We start from the raw sequence: 20,722 nt of genomic DNA on the forward strand, positions 1-20,722 counted from the left end.
AGAATGACTATTTTTGTTCTGAGTTGTTAGTTTAATGAATTATTTGTGATTTTAGTTCAAATTTTTTTGATCAAAATTTTATTTGTCAAAATACATGGTCTAAACAAATAACGAGACAAAACACATAACGAGACAAAACACATGCCTAAAAAAAATATAAACCCAATTAAATATGCCAAAATAACCAAATGAAGTTATTTTATTTTTATTTCTTTTTTGCTTTTGGATTAAAAGAAATGAAGTTGGTATTGAAAAGGCGCTGTACTGGCGCAGTGGTAACTAATAATAGGAAGAGTACAGCTGTCAAATTCCCCAAAGGGCAATCACCCCTTCAGCTTCTTCACCTTTTTTACCTTCTGAGGAAAATATATTGATTCCAAACGATCTTCTTCCCATTTTCAATACTCATGAAATTGGCGCCTTTTAAGTGGTATTAACAAACAAAGGAAATCCCTTTTGATAAAAAATAAATAGAAAAAGTAAAACAAAACCATTAAAACCCACTCATTTCCTTTGCTAACACACTTCACACTTCTTACTATCTTCACATTTCTCTCTCTCTCTCCCTCCTGCTTTCCTCATACTACATTGAACCATAATTCTTTCCTCGTCTGCTTTGTCTTGGTATATGATTTTAAACATAAAGCTTTGATTTTTTATTTGGGGTTTGTATTGTAGGTTTATGGGTATATTTTTGTCTAAATTGGGTGTATTTATCTTTGTATGTTACTTTGATTTTTTTGGTGTTATCTACGTTTATTCTTCAGATGGGTCTGTAGTGTATGAGGATATTTTTGAGTGATTAAGTTTTTTTTTTTTGCTTTTTCTTTGTGAGTAATTTGGTGCTATTATAATCATGATCAGTACTCAGTAGCATCATCTCTTGCTCCCTTGAACGGCTGAACAAAAATCTATGGTAGGAAAAATGATTTCTTTTACAGATTCAATGTGAGATGAGTATAGAATGGTGCAATGCAAAGAGGGTTCCTTTTATGTGTTTGGGAAAGTTGAGAAAGGGGAAAGTCATATGACATTAGAAATTGTCATAACTGAATAGAGTACCTTTTTGTCATAAAACAGTCTTCCTGAAAAGAGATTTCTTAACTGAAACTTAGGTTGAAATATCTGTTTTTCTTGATAAATACGTCCATTTAAAATCTTTATACTGACATTTGAAAGAAAGAAAGACAGAAAAGGGCTGTGATAGAACACAGTTACTCTCTAATATGATCAATAGTTGGTAACAGAAGCTAAAGTTATATTTGCTCACGATGTATGAAAGGGGAAGAATTGTTTTCTTATTTTGGTGTCACTTTCTGTCTTTTTCCCTGGCTATCATTAGCTGTTATTTTATTCTCTAGTTAGTGGCTTTGATCAGTTGCTCAGTTTCTACAACCACGTCCTTGTTTTTATTGGTTTTATTTAGAAAACAAGTTGGTGGAAATGACAGAAGTATGTCCAACTGAGGATGCTGTTCTTGCACTTTTAGAATACTTAGTTGACCCAATGCTACCAGCAAGATCTGCTATGCATAACCCATCAGCATCACAGCAGCAAGCTTTGGCAAAGCAGGTGCTTTTTCTTCTATTTTGTTTCATCTTCATCTCTTACAAATTAATGTTTTTTCATGTTTACATAGTTGACTAAATGGATTTCTTGCATTCTTCACGCTTTGATAAAGTAAATGTAATAATAATGGAGATAGTTTGAAGAAATATATGTTTATTTAACTCTATGAAATCTTTATCTTTATTTTTGCTTTATTACAACAATGCAAGTCTATTTTATGTTACAGGTAAAGATAACATTTCATCTGGTCACGGTCTTGAATTGTTTTTCTGTAGATAGTGGTTTTATATTGTTAGTATCTGGGGGAATGGTTATAAACACATGTGGTTTGTGTACCAGTTTCTTATGAAAATAATTTTACATATTTGGTGTAGTTTGTAGTATGCCGCTTTTAAAATTGAACTTCATGTGGGGTTTGTGCGCTTGTTCTCCAAGGAAATAACTTTACATATCAGGTGTATTCTGTAGTCTGATGCTTTAAAAATTGAAGGTAACTTCACATGGGGTTTTTGTGATGGTTCTTTATGAAAGTAACTTTGCATATCAGGTGTATTTTGTAGTATGCTGCTTTAAAAAGTGATAAGTACGCATGTGCTGGGCCCTTTTTTTTATTTGCTGATACTCTAGACGGAAATATTGGATGGAAAGCTTAAGGACATAATGATTTTTGAATCAAATCAAGGTCATTTGGAGTAGTCATGCTTGGATAAACTAGAACTGGTCCTTTAGAACCGTGTGAAATGTGAATTAATCTACATGAAAATATCTTATACAAAAAATGCTAAATGTTGTCAGTGATAATCATTTTTTTTTGTCAATTACTCACAAACTCCCATGTGACACGGACTTAAGAATGTATGATCAGTTAAACTCATTGGCGCTTACCAGGAGTGATGCACATTATTGCTCCTGATGAATCTGATTCTCCTGTTTATCTTCAAAAGAGGTGCAAAGTATGTTTTTTTGACTCACCATTTCTAAAGCACCGAAATCCTGTAAATATCACATTGTTTGCACTTGTAGTATCTGTTTCTAGAAGCACTTGATGAACAATTATGTACAGATCTTTGCTCAGGCAATAATGAATTAAAAATTTGAGAGTTAAATTACCAAGTTGTGCGTTTTGATGTTCTAAGCAATATATAACTATTCTCTCTCATTTGAATGTATTCTGCTTTGATGACAAAGTTGATATCTAATTTAAATCTGATGCTGTTTAAGTTTTAGTCTTCAAGTTATATAATCAATTCTGATTATTTAACCCACATTATTTTTTTTATTATTATTATTATGAGATATTGTATGTAATAATTTTCACATCTAGAATTCTATATATTAACAATTTCGTAACTGTGAACATGTGTGTTCTGTAAACATAATGCATTGAATGTTAGTTACCTATATGTGTAATTGCCTGTTGTTTTTTCTTATTTTATGTTAGGTACATGCTGTAGTGTTGTTATACAACTACTACCACCGGAAACAATATCCAAAGCTAGAGTTTCTTGGTTTTGATTCATTTTGCAAATTGGCTGTGGTTTTGAAACCAGCATTATTGGCGCATCTCAAACTCACCCAAATGCCTAATTATACGAAATTAGATGACCCGGAGAATCAACTATCACCAACTGAGAAATCAATTATGCAAGCATGTGATATATCTACAACTTTAGATGCATTAAGAGAAGATCCAATTGTCAAAGGATGGCCAATTACTAAAGTTGCAGTATTTTTGGTTAACTCAAAGAAAGAGAACTGTTTATTAGTATTTAGTTCTGTGACTGAAGGGGTTTGGTCAGTGATTGAAAAAGATGTAGAGGTGTCAAACCAAAGTTTAGGGACTACAATGGAGACAAATCAAACATATAAGAGGAACAGATTACTTCAAAAAATTCCAAGAGCTGAATCCAGGATTAATTTAACTGATTTTCAGCAACTTGCTTATTTAGCTGTCAAGGAAGCTACAGGTATGTTAGTTCTATTATATACTACATTATTCAAGTTTGCACTGCTATATTCTAGAAATAACAAGCTCGATTCTTTTGTTGATTAAGTTGTATTTGTACAACAAGAAGAGTTGCATTATACTTTGTAGCTATACCTTGGCATCCATATTTAAAGCTTACATTAATAATTGAGAGATCCATCTGGATTAATTGCTTGGTTAATTTCATAATAAGAAACATCATCTTATCAATACATCCTCTTGTTTCCTATTATAAATAATTAACTAAATAATTGAATAAATAAATAATTTGAAACTTAACCTGGTTTTGCTAGAAGATAGAACTCTTCCACTGAATAATATTATTCTTAAAATGATCTGTAACCCTATTAATAAGATAAATCTCAAATCATAGCTATCTCAGATACATTTGTTCTAAGATATGATCTGCTAAATGTTTTGCGCTTCCAATATTTCTATGTTGACGTAGATTCAACACCAAGACTCACAAATACAACAAATCTGGAAAACTCTAATATAAACCAAAACTTTGTTGAATGTAGATTCAACACCAAAACTTACAGATGCAACAAATCTGGAAAAAATGTAAATGCAAACTAGAACTTAATTCAAACAGTTAGAGTGCAAAGCGAAATGGAAAAAAAATAATGGAAAGAACACACCGAAATTATCCTTGTCTAGCAGAGCTAGTCCACTATAAAGATCAGATTACAAGCCAAATTACAGAGATCTCAACTCTTCTTTGAGCCACTATTTCTTGAGTACAAAACAGCCAAGGCTTCTCTTGAACTATACACCTTAACTCTCACACAATAACTCTCAAACACTCAGAAGAAACTCTCTCCTCACACTTACAAATCTATCTCTCTTAGCTTTCTAATAATGAATACATCTCACAAATGGAATAAATGACTAACTTATATAGCCACTTGACACCTTGACAACTAAATACTGTTACAACTAAATAATAGTTAAGTTTGTTATAAACAAATGAAAATTTGTGAGAATTACTCCACATTCTATATCTTTATTCTTCTAGAAAAAAGTTAGATGGTTCATGCTTAATGATTCTCATACATGCTATAGGTATTACTCAGACTGATCTCATGATTTTGGAAGACCATCTTGTGTATTCTACTACTAAAGAAAAGACAGTTGCTCAGTTTTACATCATGCAAACCAAACTATTCAAAGAAGATGCTGTTCCAGTTTCCATCAAAGATGTTATTGACAGGTTTTAATGTCAAACAACCATTTCTTATTTCCTCTTTTCTGCATAGCAACCTAAGAAAATGCTTTTGCTAGCCACTTCAGTAACACACCTTGATAATGTGTATGTGACTAGTCACTTGATTGTTTAACTTTTATATTACCTTGTTGAATTCCCTTTAACTCTTTGATGTTGATGAAGTTTTACAGTTATTTATGGATGGGAAACATTACTGCTTTCGCTTTGCTGATGCTGCTTTATCCTTTGCTATTTGAGTAGTCTGCAGGGTCCTTTGGTTAAAAAGAACTCTGGAAATTGGACAGTTACCCCAGTCGTTGAGTATCTCCATGTTCTTCCTTATGGTGGGATTTTGTCAAATTGGATGAATAGGTGAGATATCATCTTGTGTGTGGTTTAACATTGTCCTGAATATGTTTTTAGTGGGTTCTTAAAGTAGGTGAGATTTCCTATTATATTTGTTGTTATCAAGGCACTTAAACTTAATAACAAAAATTTGGCTTAGCATTTTAATAAATGTCCAGAGATAGAATCTTAAACATCTCCTATATGTTTATTCTTCCCAGAAATTGACTTATTATTTTCATAAACAAGGGAAAATGCTGCTTGATTGCTTCATTTTTCAAAAGTTATAATGTGATGTTATAAATGCCCTGGGTCATCAGTGTAAACTAATAGCTAGTGGCTAATCATCTATCAAATTGTCAACATTTAGGATTGTAAATTTTTTTGCTTGTCCTGATATTTTTCTCTTTACATACATGATACAAGGGAAACTTGATCTAAACCATGATGTGCAAACAAATTGTATTACGATTACATGGCGGATTGAATGTTTTGAATCACTTATACTTTTTAAGAATACAGCTCATATGATGGCTTAAATGTTCTTTCTTGTGCTTGTTATATTTTGGAGATATTTTGTTTGGGTTTACACCTATGCTTGTTTTGATCTTTATGTCATTATCTGTTTGAGAAAATGGCTTTCTGGAATAATTCTTTCTTGTTGTTCTGCACCTGGAATACAGTGCACTGGGGAAAAGAAGAGGAAAATTCCTTATTCATTAATGTTAGGAGTATAATCTTTCTATATAGAAAGTCCACCTAACTTCCTAAAAGACAAGAATTGTACAATCAAACTTTCCTAACTAGGATAAAGCACAGACAAGAAATTAGGTTGATTAATTTTTGTTACATTTCAGCCACAAGTCTTGCAAATTTTACTTTTGAATATTGTTGTACCCTACATTTTTCCTTGTAATGTGTTTTAGGGAGATATATTTGAATAGTTTACATGATTCCAGGCAAGGACCAAGCCCTGAAAGGACGAAAATTCCAAGGGAATTGGCAGAAAATAAAATTCAAGTTAATTTTCATGCTGGTGGCATGGGAGAAGTTAACAGCCATAAGATAACTGCCACTGATCTTAAATTACCAAAGGAGAAAGATGTTATTGGTTTTTCCAATGCTTCTAACGGGCCTCAGGTCTTACCAAGTGAAGAAAAATGCAATAATCTAGCAAGTGGTGTTGATATCAAGGTTAGCTTCTTTTGGCCACTTATTTAATAGTCTTTCTTTTAATGGTAATTTTTTTCCTTTACATACATAATGACCCCTTAAGTTCTGAAGTTCACCAAGATGTGGGAGTGGGTAGCTTCTGGGTTACAAAGCTACTGTCTTGGGCCACATTAGTAATATGTCTCCACAAACTGTACTACATAAGAGAATACTTGTAGTTTATGATAACAACTGAATCTTATTCCTTTCTTTTACTTTATTCCCCAATGTTTGGACTTGGAAGTTTTCTCATTGAAGGAAGAAAATGTGAGGTAATAAAGTGAACTTTTAAGAATCTTAGTTCCCAAATACTAAGGTGAGGAATATTAGCTGAGAAGCAAGATGTTAAATATGTAGATTTTATTAATGGTAGATCAACATGACAATGAGAGTCACTGAGACAACATTTATAATTTCTTTATTTTAAAAAACAAATAATCACGTTCTACAATCTTTTTGGACTTTGCATCTCATTTGGATCTGGTGACAGTTTCTTTTTCCATTGGACTTTGCATCTCACGGTTTCAACCTTTAAATGCCTTTTGACTTCTTGGAGTGGCAGTTTGAAATGGACTCAACAACAAGGTCATACAGTTCTAACTGTACAATTGAGAAGGTTTCTTCTGGAAATAGAGTCAGTGACATCTCATCAGGTCAAAATGGAATTGGTTGCAATGCACTGGTCTCTTATCAGTCCAACATCTCATTGGATCAAAAAGGAAATCGTTATCATCCACTGGTCACTTATCAATCCACTTCTCAGCATCTTGAGAAGATACAAAGTATCATGGCTTCGAAAGACGACTTATTGACCGAGACTGCTTTAAGAGTTCTTAGAAGGAGAAGGGATAAGCTGGTATATTTTTGTTGATGACAAATCTTTTCAATAATGTTACAGAATATAGATGAATATTTTCTATTCAGTCACACATGCGAGCATTCTGGACAAGTAACTACATAGGTTTTAAGAGATATAATGTATATCAGGCTGCCTGTATTTTCTATTATAGATGTCATTGTGGAATTTGGAACTGCCAGGTATCAGTACTTGATATCAGTGTCAAAGTCTAGATTTTCTTTCTTTCAACATGAATCCTTGTAGTTTTTTGGTTTATATTGGTGATTTCATAAGGTTAAAATTAATCTATTTGGTAGTCTTTTTTTTTAGTTCTTTACCTTTCTTCCCTGCTGTATGTCAGATTCTCTCCCTCTCTCCATTTTGGCATGTCTTATAGAATTCATTTGCTTGTCTATGCAGTCTCTGCAGTTGCGCAGTATAGAGGATGAGATTGCTGAGTGTGATAAAAAGATCCAAACAATTTTAAATGGTACAATTTTGCTCTTTTGATGTTACGCCCTTCACCAAAACCATTTTGTAGGTTCTAATAGCACCTAAATTTGTTTTATGGTTGGATATCTCACCATCAAGTTTTGTATGTTCTGCTTGACTTTTTAATGGTTGTTCAAGAATGGCACATCATAGATAATGGTGATAAAAAAAAATTGAGGAAGGATTGCTGAGATTTTTCTCTGAGAAGTCCTTGAGAAAGCTTCTACCCCGCAATTTATGCTTTTATTGTTTTTACAATATTGATAATATATCTCATTTGATTTATAAAATAGTGGACTATTCATGCTCAAGTCATTGCATTTTAGTTGATTTGATGTAGCAGACTACGTGCTTGTTCCTTCATAAGAAATAAAGAATAACAAATAAACAAATAAAAAGAAGAAAAAAGTAGGGATAAAAAAGAGCTTGTTCATTCTTCTGCTAGTTATCGGGTGGTAGAAATAACATGTGCTTATATACTTGTTCTTGCTCTACAAACAGGTGGTGAAGATGACCTTAAGCTGAAGATAGAATCCCTCATTGAAGGTTGTAATGAGGAAAGTCTACAAAGTGTTGCCCATGAAAGGACTAATCAACCACTTGAAAACACTTTATCACCTCAATACAACAAGAGAAAGAGGTTGACAGAGGCAATTTTTAGCACACAAAATGCTCTCCGGGTAAATCATTCATTAGCGGTGCTTTATTTTGGGTTAACTCTTTAATTAATGAAGCTTTTCTTAGCACGCGAAATACATAAAGCTCCAAGTAGCTATTTCAATGCTCACTGTGGCATCTGAAATGAGTTTTTTAGTGTGACTGGGTTTCATTTATTCTCAAAAAGACATAAAGCTCATAACATGTACCAATATTCTAATTGTCATCCTCTTTGGTTTTAGATATGTCCTGGTTGGTCCTAATCATTGAAATTTAAAGCTTTTATTTCGTCATGGTTCATTTTATTCAAATTTTCTTGTGCATGTTTGCAATCCATGTCTTTTTTCTTTATTTTATGTTTTGTTGATTATTCTCATCAGAGTAAAATTGACAGGAACTTGATGCTATTTGTAATGCAAACAATTGGATATTACCTACCTACCATATAAACCCAGCAGAAGGTCTGATTCAGCACCCTTTTTACTCTAATAATAGGAAGAAATAATTTCATGCTTGATTCATTGATCAAACAAATATGTGCATTGGCCGTAATTGCTTCTAACGTTGACTGCCATTTGATCATTAATTTAAGCCGTTTTCATTTTAATAAGTACTATCTCTTTCTGTTCCAACATTGAAAATGCTTTTCAGTTGTCATCTTCAGATGTTACAGTTGCTAGTCCGTATATAAGAAAAAGCTGATGAAATATTTTAAATTGTAAATTCAAAACATCTATGAAACATTTGAACTTGAAAAAGTTCTCAGGAGACAAGATTTGTTTGCACTTGTTTCGCTTAGGTAGTGTTTAGCTGTAGGAAGATAATGGAAAAATGAAACCAAATTCTTTGTTGTAGTTTCAAATTCAAAATCAGGATCAGGATCAGGATCAAGATTATGATCAATATATTTGATTCATTGTGGAATGGGCATGTATTCAGATTATTCAAGAAATTAATAGAATGGTAATAAGCAGTGTACAATGTTAAGCTTAATTTTCCTATGTTTTTTTTAATGAAGGTGGATATAGAGCAAATGTAAGCATACAAGGAGCAGGTTTTGATTGCTCTAGTGTGGGCGAGGTGCATTCAAGTCCTGGTGAAGCAAGAGAATCAGCTGCAGCACGCATATTGGTGAAGCTGCGCATAAAAGCAACTCAGTCTAGATAATTAATAGGTTTCAGTTGATAGTGGGATAGTACAATACAATGACCCTAGAAGTAGAAGGTACATTTTCTGCAAATGAAAAAACATTTGAAAATATTTTATGCAGGCCCTACAGGTACAGATACATTTTGTTACCACGAAAAACTGTAATGCCTACGGAAGTTAAAAAAGAAAAATAATAAAATCTCCGGGGGCTCAATTTTTTTTTCTTTTCTTTTGGTTGTTTATTCTGCAAAATATATCTCTTACTATTATGAAAGTATCACAAAACCCATGATAAATTTCTTCATGCTTGGCATCTTTCGTTTTTACTTATGGTCTAGAGACTCTCATACCTCCTTAGCAAATTTCTTCTCAATATAAACGTCATGGAGAGAATCGGCGAGTTCATTCGTAGTTCCGACATATATAGTCAGAACTCAGAATATTTCCAAGCATCAATTGCATGTGTTATTTGGTCATCATTCTCACTCCTTTTGTTTAGGAGGGATCCTCAATCAAGAATCTACAGAGATTGAGAGTAGTAAGGTAGAGGCCATTTCTTGAAGTTTTGTCCATCTAAGTTTTCAGGTACGGATAGCCACAAGATTGGACATCATTGGCACTTTTGCCACGGCAAAGCTTGCCACGTGTGTTAATCTTCCCGTTAACAAATAAAGTTAGCTAGATAGTTTTCAAAGAAGAGTAGAAGGGTCTCAACAAGTCTAGTTTCTTGAAAATATTCTTGTTCTCAAGAGAGTCTGGAAAAATAGTTTTCAAAGAAGACTAGAAGGGTCTCAACAATTCTAGTTTCTTGAAAATATTCTGTTCTTAAGAGAGTCTGGAAAGATAGTTTTCAAAGAAGACTAGAAGGGTCTCAACAAGTCTAGTCTCTTGAAAATATTCTGTTCTTGAGAGAGTCTGGAAAGATAGTTTTCAAAGAAGACTAGAAGGGTCTCAACAAGTAGTCTCTTGAAAATATTCTGTTCTCAAGAGAGTCTGGAGACCACAAAAGATCCCATTTAATACCCAACTTCAAACAATAAAACTTATCTAGTTTGTATTTGTACAAGTTAAAAAAGAACTTTTCAAAATAACTATATCTAAATCACACAAAGTAATTAAGATATAGCAATATCACATAATTAGCAAAATACATGTAATATTGCATATTTAAAAAAAATAATCAAACATAGATATTTTGACAAATAATTAAGAATATTATGGCAATATTGCAAAAGAATATTATTGTGACCAAAATAATATTGAAGAGATTTAAATATAATTTGAAATGATTTATAAAAAATTGCTACAAAATTAAAGCATATGACAAAATTACTATTTTTGCAGTTAAACCGAATCTAGTATACACAAATGATGTTTGATATCATCCTCTATATTGAAATATACCATAATACCACCAATATCAACCTCTTGGCCTACTAATATGTTACTTTGAATACAAAGAAAATGTAGTGCCTAAAAATTGTCCAAACCAAGCACGTATGCAGCACTAGATGGTCAATATTTGTCAGATTAATAGCTTTCAAGTCTACCAATTTGTGTTTTGTTGTTACTTGTTAATGGAACGCTACCTTAAAAGCATTAAGTTGAGCATACTTGATCCCAAAAAGAGTGCAACAAAAAAAACCATCGATCACAATATTTTCGAAAGAAACACCAATCCTACTAAAAAAAGACTACCACTCAATTAGAATAGAATGATACCGGATTTACATTATCTGACTACAATATTTTTTTTCTTCTTTTTTTTTTCATTTTATAAGTTGAAAAAAAGCTAGAAATTTGCATTATCCTCTGCAAACTTGTGCAAAAATCTCATGATTGAAGCCTTGGGATTGTCTCTACTTTCTTTATCCTTGATTTCAAAAATTCCCTTCATAATTCGGGTGTAAAGTCTCTCAAGCTGTGGAATGTTGAAGTTTTCAGATCGATCCACAAAACTCTGCTTTACAGACTTCACCTGGTTTGCGAACTCAACATCTGACATTGCAACATCAAGAGAACCAACTTCTCTGGCAGAAACTTCAACTTCTCTGGCAGAAGCTTCATCATGACTTTGCTCAGCAGGAGACGTTTCTGGCCTTTCAGGATTTGCATCCATTACTTCTGATTCCTGAGATGGCTTTAATGGCTCTTGTTGTCGTGACTTCTCTTCTGCAGTAAATTTAATGTCAGCAATTGGAGTTGTCGGAAAAATCATAATTGGTAAATTATCAAATCATTCACACCAACCAATGAGTACTACCAATAATCTCATTAGCATTGCCAACAAAAAATTTCACACTAAAAAAAGGTTCAACTGCTCTGTACTAGTTTGCATGAAGAGATAATATGCCAAATTTACGAAGCAACATGAGTGATAATGTGTAACTCAGAAATAAGCCAACACAGCAGCAGAAGCAGAAGCCTGAATACCTGTATTTGCAGGATCAACAATCTTTTTCGGTCGTTTTAGGGCCTCATAACTTTGGTCCAGATTTACCTCTGGTTGGACATTTCGAAGTCGAGCACTTGCTCTGGTCATTGTTCCCAACTGCACGACGGGAGTTGAAGGAAAAGTAGATCCCCCAAATTCTTCCGGTATATGCATTGGACCACCTTGTGCTGCGATCTTGTCACAGCATGCAACGAGAGCAGGGTCCATCTGTGACAGCATTCCGTGAACCTGAAGGAGAAAAAAAAAACATTATGATGATGTACGATGAGCTAAAAGCATAAAAAACCAACTGAAACAAGAATAGCTTACCGCATCTCGAAGCTCATAACCTCTGCTAACGATCCTAGCACCATTGTAATCATCTCCATTATAAACCTAAATTTCAGACAGAAAAATTGATAAATTTGCTGCATGACAAATCTTGATAAAAAAATAGTTGAAGTGCAATGCCCAATGACAAAAAAATTAATAAATTTGCTGCATGAAAAATCTTGATAGAAATAGTTGAACGCAATGCTCAATGTTTTGAGCTTCTTCTACACAGCTTTCCTCAGCTTGGAATAACCAAGTCATAAGGCAATGACAACTGACAGCAATCAATTTCAACAGAAAACTACAGATCTCAATGCTCTTTTATGCAGCTACTTTTAGAATAACACATGGTAAAGGGAAACAATCAAGAGCACATTTATAATTTGGTAAAACTTAAACTTTAGATAATTATGTTAAAACAACATTATAATTTGCTTAGTAATTAATAATGCCGACTCTTGATTGACAGAATTAACTTCTCAAATATTCTACTGTTTCTAACAGTTTAATAAGATTTAGGTCTGTTGACACATTTTTTTTTTTTAAAAATCACAATTAATGACAAAATTGTAACATGCAAAAACTACAACAAACCCAAACCTTTGCATTAAATACAATGAGATCAAAATCTTGAAGGAATGCTGAACATGTAATATACTGCCCAGAATCAACTCGCTGCAAAAGAGTAGCCATGTCCATTGGGTTCTGGATTATTGAACGATAGTTGGGAGCATCTTCATCAGAGACAGGATAGTGGAAGGCACAAAACCGTTTATCATATAAAATCCTGCAGTGAAGGAACAAGCATATGAATAACAGAGAGAGACAGGATGCAAAAAATGGGAATAACAAAGGCTTTGTAATGAAGATTCAAGTAATTAATTTGTGTTTTATATAAATATATTCTATTTTAGGAAGCATCCATGTAGGTTCAAAAATTTCTCCCCCTCCAGCCAAAAATAAGGTACATCCATAATTTATAGATTTTTTAGTCAAAAATGAAATTTTATTAAAATGCAAAGAATCTGTCATCAGTGAAACAATCCCACTAGAAAATTTACAATCAGAACTCAGAAGAACTCCAAAGGCTACATATTAATCTAAAGAGAAAAATAATAATAAAAATAAAATAAACTTAGAAACTTTTACAAGACTTGTATGCTTTGGCTTTCTTTCTTTTTTTTTTAAACACACTAGAACTGAATGATTTTGGTTACTTACAGGGAAGTCAAGTTCCACCATACATGGAGAAGGCTTGTATGCTTTGGCTTTCTTTCTTTTTTTTTTAAACACACTAGAACTGAATGATTTTGGTTACTTACAGGGAAGTCAAGTTCCACCATACATGGAGAAGGCTTTAAATCAATCAAAAGAAAGATTATTATTGATATATTTTAATTTTTAGTTGTGTTCAACGTTCTGTGTCTATATTATTCATAAGAATAGATAGCTGACGACAATCTTATTATGCTAAAACTAAAGCCATACCTTCAACAGGCTATCATGCCTTTAAGTTCATAATCATAAGAATAGGCGCCTAATCCTTGGATTTTACAACTTACAGCATCCTAGACTCGACTCAAAATTCATTAAAGATAGATTGTTCCAAAAGTTAAACCTAGAGCCACGTACCAGCATTACAAATTACAGCAATCTGTCTGCTGCTTAATGTTAAAAACTTCCATGAAGCATTTGCCCAAGGCAAAATGCAGCTTATGTCCACACACACACAAAAAAAAAAAACAGAAATAAAAGCGAAAATAGACAGAGTAAAATGCAACTACCACAGGAAATTAACAATAATGCAGTATTTCCAAACAGTCATAAGAATGGCTAAGGGCTGTCTAACCGGTTGCAAATATCTCTTAGGCACATCCGCAATCGGCGAAGGGCATGCTGCTCAGCTTCTATCTTGGCTTTTAACTCAGAGATCTTTGGTCCACTCACCACTTTTGGAGCCTTCGGAAGCTCAGGAGCAGATGACAAATCCTGGGATTTCTTTGCCATCCCCTCCAACAAGACTGACAATGCAGCTTCAATTAAATGATCATAAAACAATATTCTGTCTTCCTTAGTTAGTTCACCAACCTCATAGCTGACAACAAGAAAGTAATATATTACGTATTATATAGGCATTGCTAAAGTGTTTGCAAAGGAATAAAAAAAATAAAAAATTGATCAAAGTCAAACAAATAGTATCCTCAGAAGGCATAGTTCTGGAAAGTAAAATCATAATTGTAATTCCAAAGTTGGGAAAAAAAATTCAAGTAAAAACATAATTGCAATTCCAAAGATGAAACATGTTTTATTTCAGTATGAACAACTAATTATAAACAAGAACACATTTATTAGTTGGCCACTTCTCTTCAAATTATCATTACTACTGCAGTCAGAAAAGCTTATTTATGTTCAAGGAAATGGCAAAAAAGTGTGGCAGAAATCAAATAACTACAAGTATATTAACCAAATTGTTTAGTGGGAGGAAAAAAAAAGCGTCCATCCATGCAATTCTTCAAAAGCAATGTATTATCATGCGTCAAGAATTATTAAAGTTAAAGTTCGTGTATAGACACTCTTTCTACAGGTAAAAGGCAAAAAAGTAGCTCTAATTTACAAATGTTCTCCCCTATACAATTTTTCTCTTCAAGCTTCCTTTGTGAATCACTAATAAAATAGATTACTCCATACAACTATTTCAACTGAACATTACTTTTTCTTTTGCTATTCCTTCTATTGTTTCCACTGACAAAAACTTCCAGGGTACAATAACTAACACAGTTCTCTTTATTTAATAGAATGCAACAATGTATAATGTTCAGACTGGGTATTAACAAGATGTAGATAAGCAAAGAACAACATTCCGTGGAAGCATATCAGAATTAGAGGATTTTTTTGGTCTAATTATAAATGGTTGATATGCATTCGTTAAAAAAGAATACATACACAGAACGGAGGGAAAATATTGAAGCAGACTCTGAATCAATTTCAGCAAGGGGCACTGATGATGTCCCAAGTAATAATATGGGTAAATCAGATGGCAATTCTTCTAACAAGGTCAGCAAAACAGCCCTCAATTGCTCGTGTGCCTGGAAAATTTTAGTAGTGATAATGAAGCGTTCAATTATGATACCACAGAATGACTATTAACAATTATATTATAAAACAGAAAAATGAAGTATGCACTCACAGTCTCCCACCAAAGATGAAACTGGGGCAAATAAAGGATGGATGGGGTTGTTCTTCTTGCTTCACCAAATATATGTACCAATGCCTCCTCAGGAGTCTTTGCACTGGGATCAGAAAGTAGAGATGATAGGCCCAGAGAATGAACAGGGAACTTCTCTAGTTCATGCAATATTGCAGGCCCAAGATGATCCTGTTAAACTAAAGCAGTAAGTATATTTAGTTTTTGGCACCAATGGTTACACATGCGTCAACAGCAATAAGTTCCAAAATATTTACCAGTCCAGAACCTTCACTGCCACACAAAAGAAGCCGGGGCCTATATACAAGAGGAATTGCTGCTCCGTAGGAAAGTAAAGAAAGCTTAGTCAATTCGGAAGACATTGCAAGGGGAGGAAAATTATCAAATATACAGTCCATGGCTTTATGCAGATGTCTTTGCAAACACGGTGCAACTACTAAAGACAATGGTCTAGATTGAACAGTGGCACCTCTATGAGCAGCAGGAGTAATGGTTGACATGGCTTCAACAAAATGATACTTCTCAACCCGTACTGAATCAACATCTATGACAAATTTGTCATCACTTGTGTAAACCTGAGGATACTTTTCGCGGAATGCACGAATGGCAGCTTCAGTGCAAAGAGCCTTCAAATCAGCACCGCAATATCCAACACAACTAGCTGCAAGTTCTAGTTTCAATTCATTTGACGGAGGATGCTGCCATTTGCGCGTATGTATATCTAAGATTTCAGCACGTGCCTCACAACCAGGCAAAGGAAAGTTGAACTCACGATCAAAACGACCAGGGCGCCGCAAGGCCCCATCAATAGCATCAATTCGATTTGTTGCTCCAATTAAAACAACTTGTCCGCGAGAATCAAGACCGTCCATCAGAGCAAGCAAAGTAGATACAATGGAATTGTGAATCTGCTCTTGTTTGCTAGACCTCACAGGAGCAAGTCCATCTATTTCATCAAAGAAAATTATGGAAGGTTGATTCCTTTGTGCTTCCTCAAAAAGTAGCTTCAATTGTCTTTCTGCCTCTCCAACCCATTTGCTTAAGACATCAGCACCCTTACGCATATAAAAGCTCACCTTCTGCCCAGCCTTTGATGCAGCACAAGCCAATGCCCTAGCAATTAGTGTCTTTCCAGTGCCAGGGGGGCCACACAACAACACTCCCCTTGGTGGGGTGATATGATAACTGGCAAAGAAATCAGGATATAATAAAGGAAAGAAAACCATTTCCTTCAATGCATCTATATATTCAGAAAGCCCACCTATGTCATCAAAACTCACACTCTCATCAACCTGTAAAGGTTGAATATCTGCCCCTCCCTTTGAACTTGGCCCTGCAGTTTGAATCCCAGAAGTCAAGGTAGCCAAAGCATCACCCTGATGACCCCAACCTGATGCTGCAGCATTCAATCCCCATGTTGTTGTCCCATGCATGTCAAGCCCACCAAAGAGCCAAGGTTGCCCAGATCTACTACTCCCACCCCGTCCCCATGGAATTGCAGGGCCTTGATCCAACTCATCTACAAGAAGAGAGTCATCAGAATCTTCCGTTCTTGTAATCCGGTGGCGCTTATGAACCCGTGATCCACTTTTCCTAACATCCCTGCCAACCTTAGTTCCCATTCCTTGATGTAAAACCCTTCGAGGAGATCTAGTTCTCGGCTTTCCTTCTTCCATAGACATACGACGTACTTCGCCACGATTCCTGAGATCATACCGCCTTCTTCCATCCTGTTCCTCCTCGCCCTCTTCATCATCACCATCTTCCTCTCCATCATCATCGCCATCACCTTCACCTTCATTCTGACCATCACTCACATCGATGTCTTCAATGTCATTCCCATTTTCGGTGTCATCTTCACCAACTTTTTCTTCCGAAGTGCCTTGGTCATCATCAGATTCCAAAGTTAGCTGCCCTCTTGCAACTCCCTTAGAACGACGAGGTCGTAATCCTTCACGCCGAGGCGTTGATTTATTTTCTACAGTATTTTTATCCTTCAGAAACGACAACTCATCTTGGCTAACATTATTATCAATCTGATTTCTCGAAGATCGATATGTGGGTCTCTGAAAAAGAAGAAAATAATACAAACCACCTTAACATAAGTCACAAAACAGAATAACCATTATTTACTTTACTGTGCCAGTTTTAAGCCTCTAGACAATCAAACTTTGTCAAATACAAGGCGTTCAATATAAAACCTCACCATCATGTCTTCGTCCCCGTAACCAGAACTGTCGGTATAATCTTCAAGATTTACTGCCTTCCGCTTTCTAGTTGATCGCCGGAGGTTAGTTTCATCTGCCTGGAAACGAAAGTAAGTCATTTATATATCCGATAAACACGAAGTGTAAGTTTTATTTTCCTAAGTGCTTGTTTAAATAGGCAAAAAACAGAAAGTCCGACAATATTTCTCTCTTTTTTTGGGGTAACGCACAACACACAGAAAGCATATGAATACCATTTTCGAGTAACGAAAAAGGAAAGTTATTTCAATTCGAAGATTTAAATGGCAGATTTCATTAATGCAAAAGATATTACGTCAAAAAACCTTCGATATTACCCTTCTTAGAAGGATATCGTTTGACTTAACGACCCTTGACAGTCACATTCCCATATTCGAACTCGAATCAAATATCATTTTTTCCGCTACGTTGATTTTCAATCCAATTCCCAAATCTCTCACATTAAATTCCATTTCGAAGCTTGTGTTTACTCCAGGCGTAATTTTTTACTCTAAAACCATAAATATGCATACAGTAGCTCTTCTAATCTCTACGGCACAATCAAAACCCTCACCCCAAACCAACAAAACCTCAAAACAAAAGAAAGCTCTACAAAGGAGAGGAGTAAGTAACAGGTGCTCACGTTGTTGTTATTGGAGGCGTGATTCGCTCGGCGAGAACGATTTCCAGGAGAGAGCATCTTGGCAATGCGAGAAGCGGCAGTGCGGGTCTTGGTCTTGGTCTTCCTCTTCCGAATGATATTGGTGGGGGTGTAGAACAAGTAAGCACGCCCATAAAGCTTAGGTCTCCTCTTGAGCCGGTCGCTGGACCTAACCGGCCTCGAATCCGGCTCATCGCTCTGCCCCGATCGCTTCGAATGCATCTACTAACACTTAACCAAATGCCGATTCTTCCCGATTAGGCTCCGCTTTGGTGTCTGCTCCGAACCATCATCAACTGCCGGGAAACGAAGGGAAAGAGAAAAAGAAAAAGTAGAAAAGAGAAGAGAGGAAATGAATCACATGATGAACACGGAAGAGACAATCAAAAGCCCTAAATCAGTGAGCTTCGAGGTCGAGTTGGAAGAAGGCATGCAAGTTAGAGAGGATGCTAGGGTTTTGTACAGGGTCAGAGAGAGGAGTAATAGAACCCTTGATTTTGTTGCAGAGAAGAGGTTGTTGTCGTATTTACTAAAACGCCCTTAACCCTCTCTATGTAAAGGGTTACCCGTGGGAAACGGGGTAGGAGAGGAGTAACGGGTGAAGCCATTCCCAATCCCATTGGTCAAGTGAGTCCCATCCTAATTAATTTATTTTAAAAAATTAAAATTATTTAGACAATTCACAACTGGTCATGGGCAGAGTATTATTTAGTGTAGGATGTACTATTTCATTAGTTCTTCTTCTTATTATTATTAGTTTGTTGTTGCTTATGTTATTAGGCCAACGGTCCGCGCCATGTCATATTTAAAATGAAAGGGTTATTTAGTTTAAATTGTATTATAATGAATTCTGTTTTATAATATATTTTTATATAGTATATTTGATATTAGTTGTTACTAAAATATTATATCTTCCCTATTATATAAATTTCTATCTAATATCGTATGTTTAAAGTGATTGGAAATAAATAAGTTAAGTTTAACAGAATTCTTAACACAAATCTGATAATTATTCATTCATAGTACTTGGCAATTAGAAGTAAAAACAAAAACTTCCAATAGTTACAACTTTTCACACAATTCTAATCCAAAACAACACAACTATATTCTCATTAGTATAATTATTTAAACCCCATCAATCATCAGTTCTCTATTGTTTTTAACCCTACTCCTGAAACAAAAAAAAAAAAAGAAACTGAGATTAATTTAGAAACACTTTATAATTTTATGAATATAAGAATCATCTTTATCAATTAAAATTTAGCATCTAAAATTTAGTTCAGCACATAGGCCTAATTAAATTCGGTAATTTGCGAAAAATAATTCACTTGTAATTTGAATGCACATCATCATCACAATCATGAGATAATATAGGAAATTTGAAAGAAATAAATTGAGAAAAATAGAGTTCTTTCCTTCAGTGTGTATTATTTCTGCAGTGTAATCTTCAAGAAAACAAATACCCTGTAGAGACCATAATATATTATTGTACCCATACGATTTAGCAACACACAAACTTACTAAAATTATATCAGAAAAAAAAAAATCAATATTCCTGTAATGCTTTGGATAGTCAAGACCATTACACTGTGTATTTTAAATAATGTTGGATTTGCTAATCAAGTCATTTGGACATAAACATGTTACTAAAGATAATTATAGGATTAGGGTTAAAAGATTTTGATCATAAAAATAGTTGTTTTTCATTAAAAAGTAAGAGTTTATACACTGGATCCCAAAAAGGTGTTTACAAGGCAATTATAACCCTTAAAAAAAATTAGAGCTGAAGCCAGCCTAAGTGGCAAAATAAAATTTGGCTCTAGTCCCTGTCAAACTCTCGGTTGTGGCGGTCGAGCAGCTGCTGATGTACACACCGCCCCTAAAGCTCTCCAATTCACGGTTGGTCCAGCTTTCCCTTTCCCTTACATGCACCACATAACACTTGCAAGTCAAGGCTCAATAAGAAAACTTAATTCACAAATACAAATGAACAACAATACATAAATTGTACACTTAAAAAGTTTAATTCAATAACAATAGGTCACACACAATAAACTAGACAATAACAATAATTTGCTTAATTCAACACATAATTCAATCACGGCATTTAACACAATGAGTTAAGTGAAAAAATGCACTTCTGTTTATTCAGGAACGTTCAGGTCCGACGCCCTTTGGCCGAGCCCTCTAGTCGTTTAGCTGACCTCGACATGCTTAGGTCGGGCTGCGTTATGCACACTTAACATCAGCCCCAACTCCCTTAGGCTAAACTTTCAGATCAATTATAACAAATAAATAGATTATGGAACACCCAATCGATTGCAGCACAATCAAACATGCATATCCAGATATTCTCAGATACATATATATTCACAATCATATACATATTCGTTAACAGGAGTCTAAGC

The 20,722-nt window shown here is 34.6% G+C and overlaps 2 protein-coding genes across 5 annotated transcripts; one reads left to right on the plus strand and one right to left on the minus strand.

The window, feature by feature from the left end:
* The first annotated feature begins 385 nt into the window (after window positions 1–385).
* Window positions 386–9,760, plus strand: LOC133818772 (uncharacterized). Of its 3 annotated transcripts, XM_062251811.1 has the most exons (11): window positions 391–624; window positions 1,427–1,572; window positions 3,011–3,536; window positions 4,622–4,769; window positions 5,025–5,135; window positions 6,068–6,302; window positions 6,883–7,176; window positions 7,579–7,648; window positions 8,152–8,330; window positions 8,702–8,768; window positions 9,326–9,760. In XM_062251811.1, exons 2-11 carry the CDS (start codon window positions 1,444–1,446, stop codon window positions 9,472–9,474), a joined length of 1,908 nt encoding a protein of 635 aa, XP_062107795.1. In that variant the 5' UTR covers window positions 391–624; window positions 1,427–1,443; the 3' UTR covers window positions 9,475–9,760. The 3 variants fall into 3 exon arrangements, with proteins under 3 accessions (XP_062107796.1, XP_062107797.1, XP_062107795.1); XM_062251812.1 differs by lacking the exon at window positions 8,702–8,768 and having other exon boundaries at window positions 386–624; window positions 9,326–9,497; XM_062251813.1 differs by lacking the exon at window positions 6,883–7,176 and having other exon boundaries at window positions 388–624.
* Window positions 9,761–11,046: 1,286 nt separating this feature from the next.
* On the minus strand, window positions 11,047–18,833 carry LOC133818773 (ATPase family AAA domain-containing protein At1g05910). Of its 2 annotated transcripts, XM_062251815.1 has the most exons (11): window positions 18,297–18,833; window positions 17,635–17,733; window positions 15,898–17,494; window positions 15,686–15,744; window positions 15,411–15,599; window positions 15,167–15,309; window positions 14,073–14,318; window positions 12,824–13,010; window positions 12,221–12,286; window positions 11,890–12,139; window positions 11,047–11,628 (listed from the first exon to the last, which is right to left on the minus strand). In XM_062251815.1, exons 1-11 carry the CDS (start codon window positions 18,534–18,536, stop codon window positions 11,249–11,251), a joined length of 3,456 nt encoding a protein of 1,151 aa, XP_062107799.1. In that variant the 5' UTR covers window positions 18,537–18,833; the 3' UTR covers window positions 11,047–11,248. The 2 variants fall into 2 exon arrangements, with proteins under 2 accessions (XP_062107799.1, XP_062107798.1); XM_062251814.1 differs by having other exon boundaries at window positions 15,686–17,494; window positions 18,297–18,832.
* Window positions 18,834–20,722: the final 1,889 nt, after the last annotated feature.

This window comes from Humulus lupulus, chromosome 2 (assembly GCF_963169125.1).
Source record: "Humulus lupulus chromosome 2, drHumLupu1.1, whole genome shotgun sequence".
In the NCBI taxonomy this organism is placed as follows: domain Eukaryota; kingdom Viridiplantae; phylum Streptophyta; class Magnoliopsida; order Rosales; family Cannabaceae; genus Humulus; species Humulus lupulus.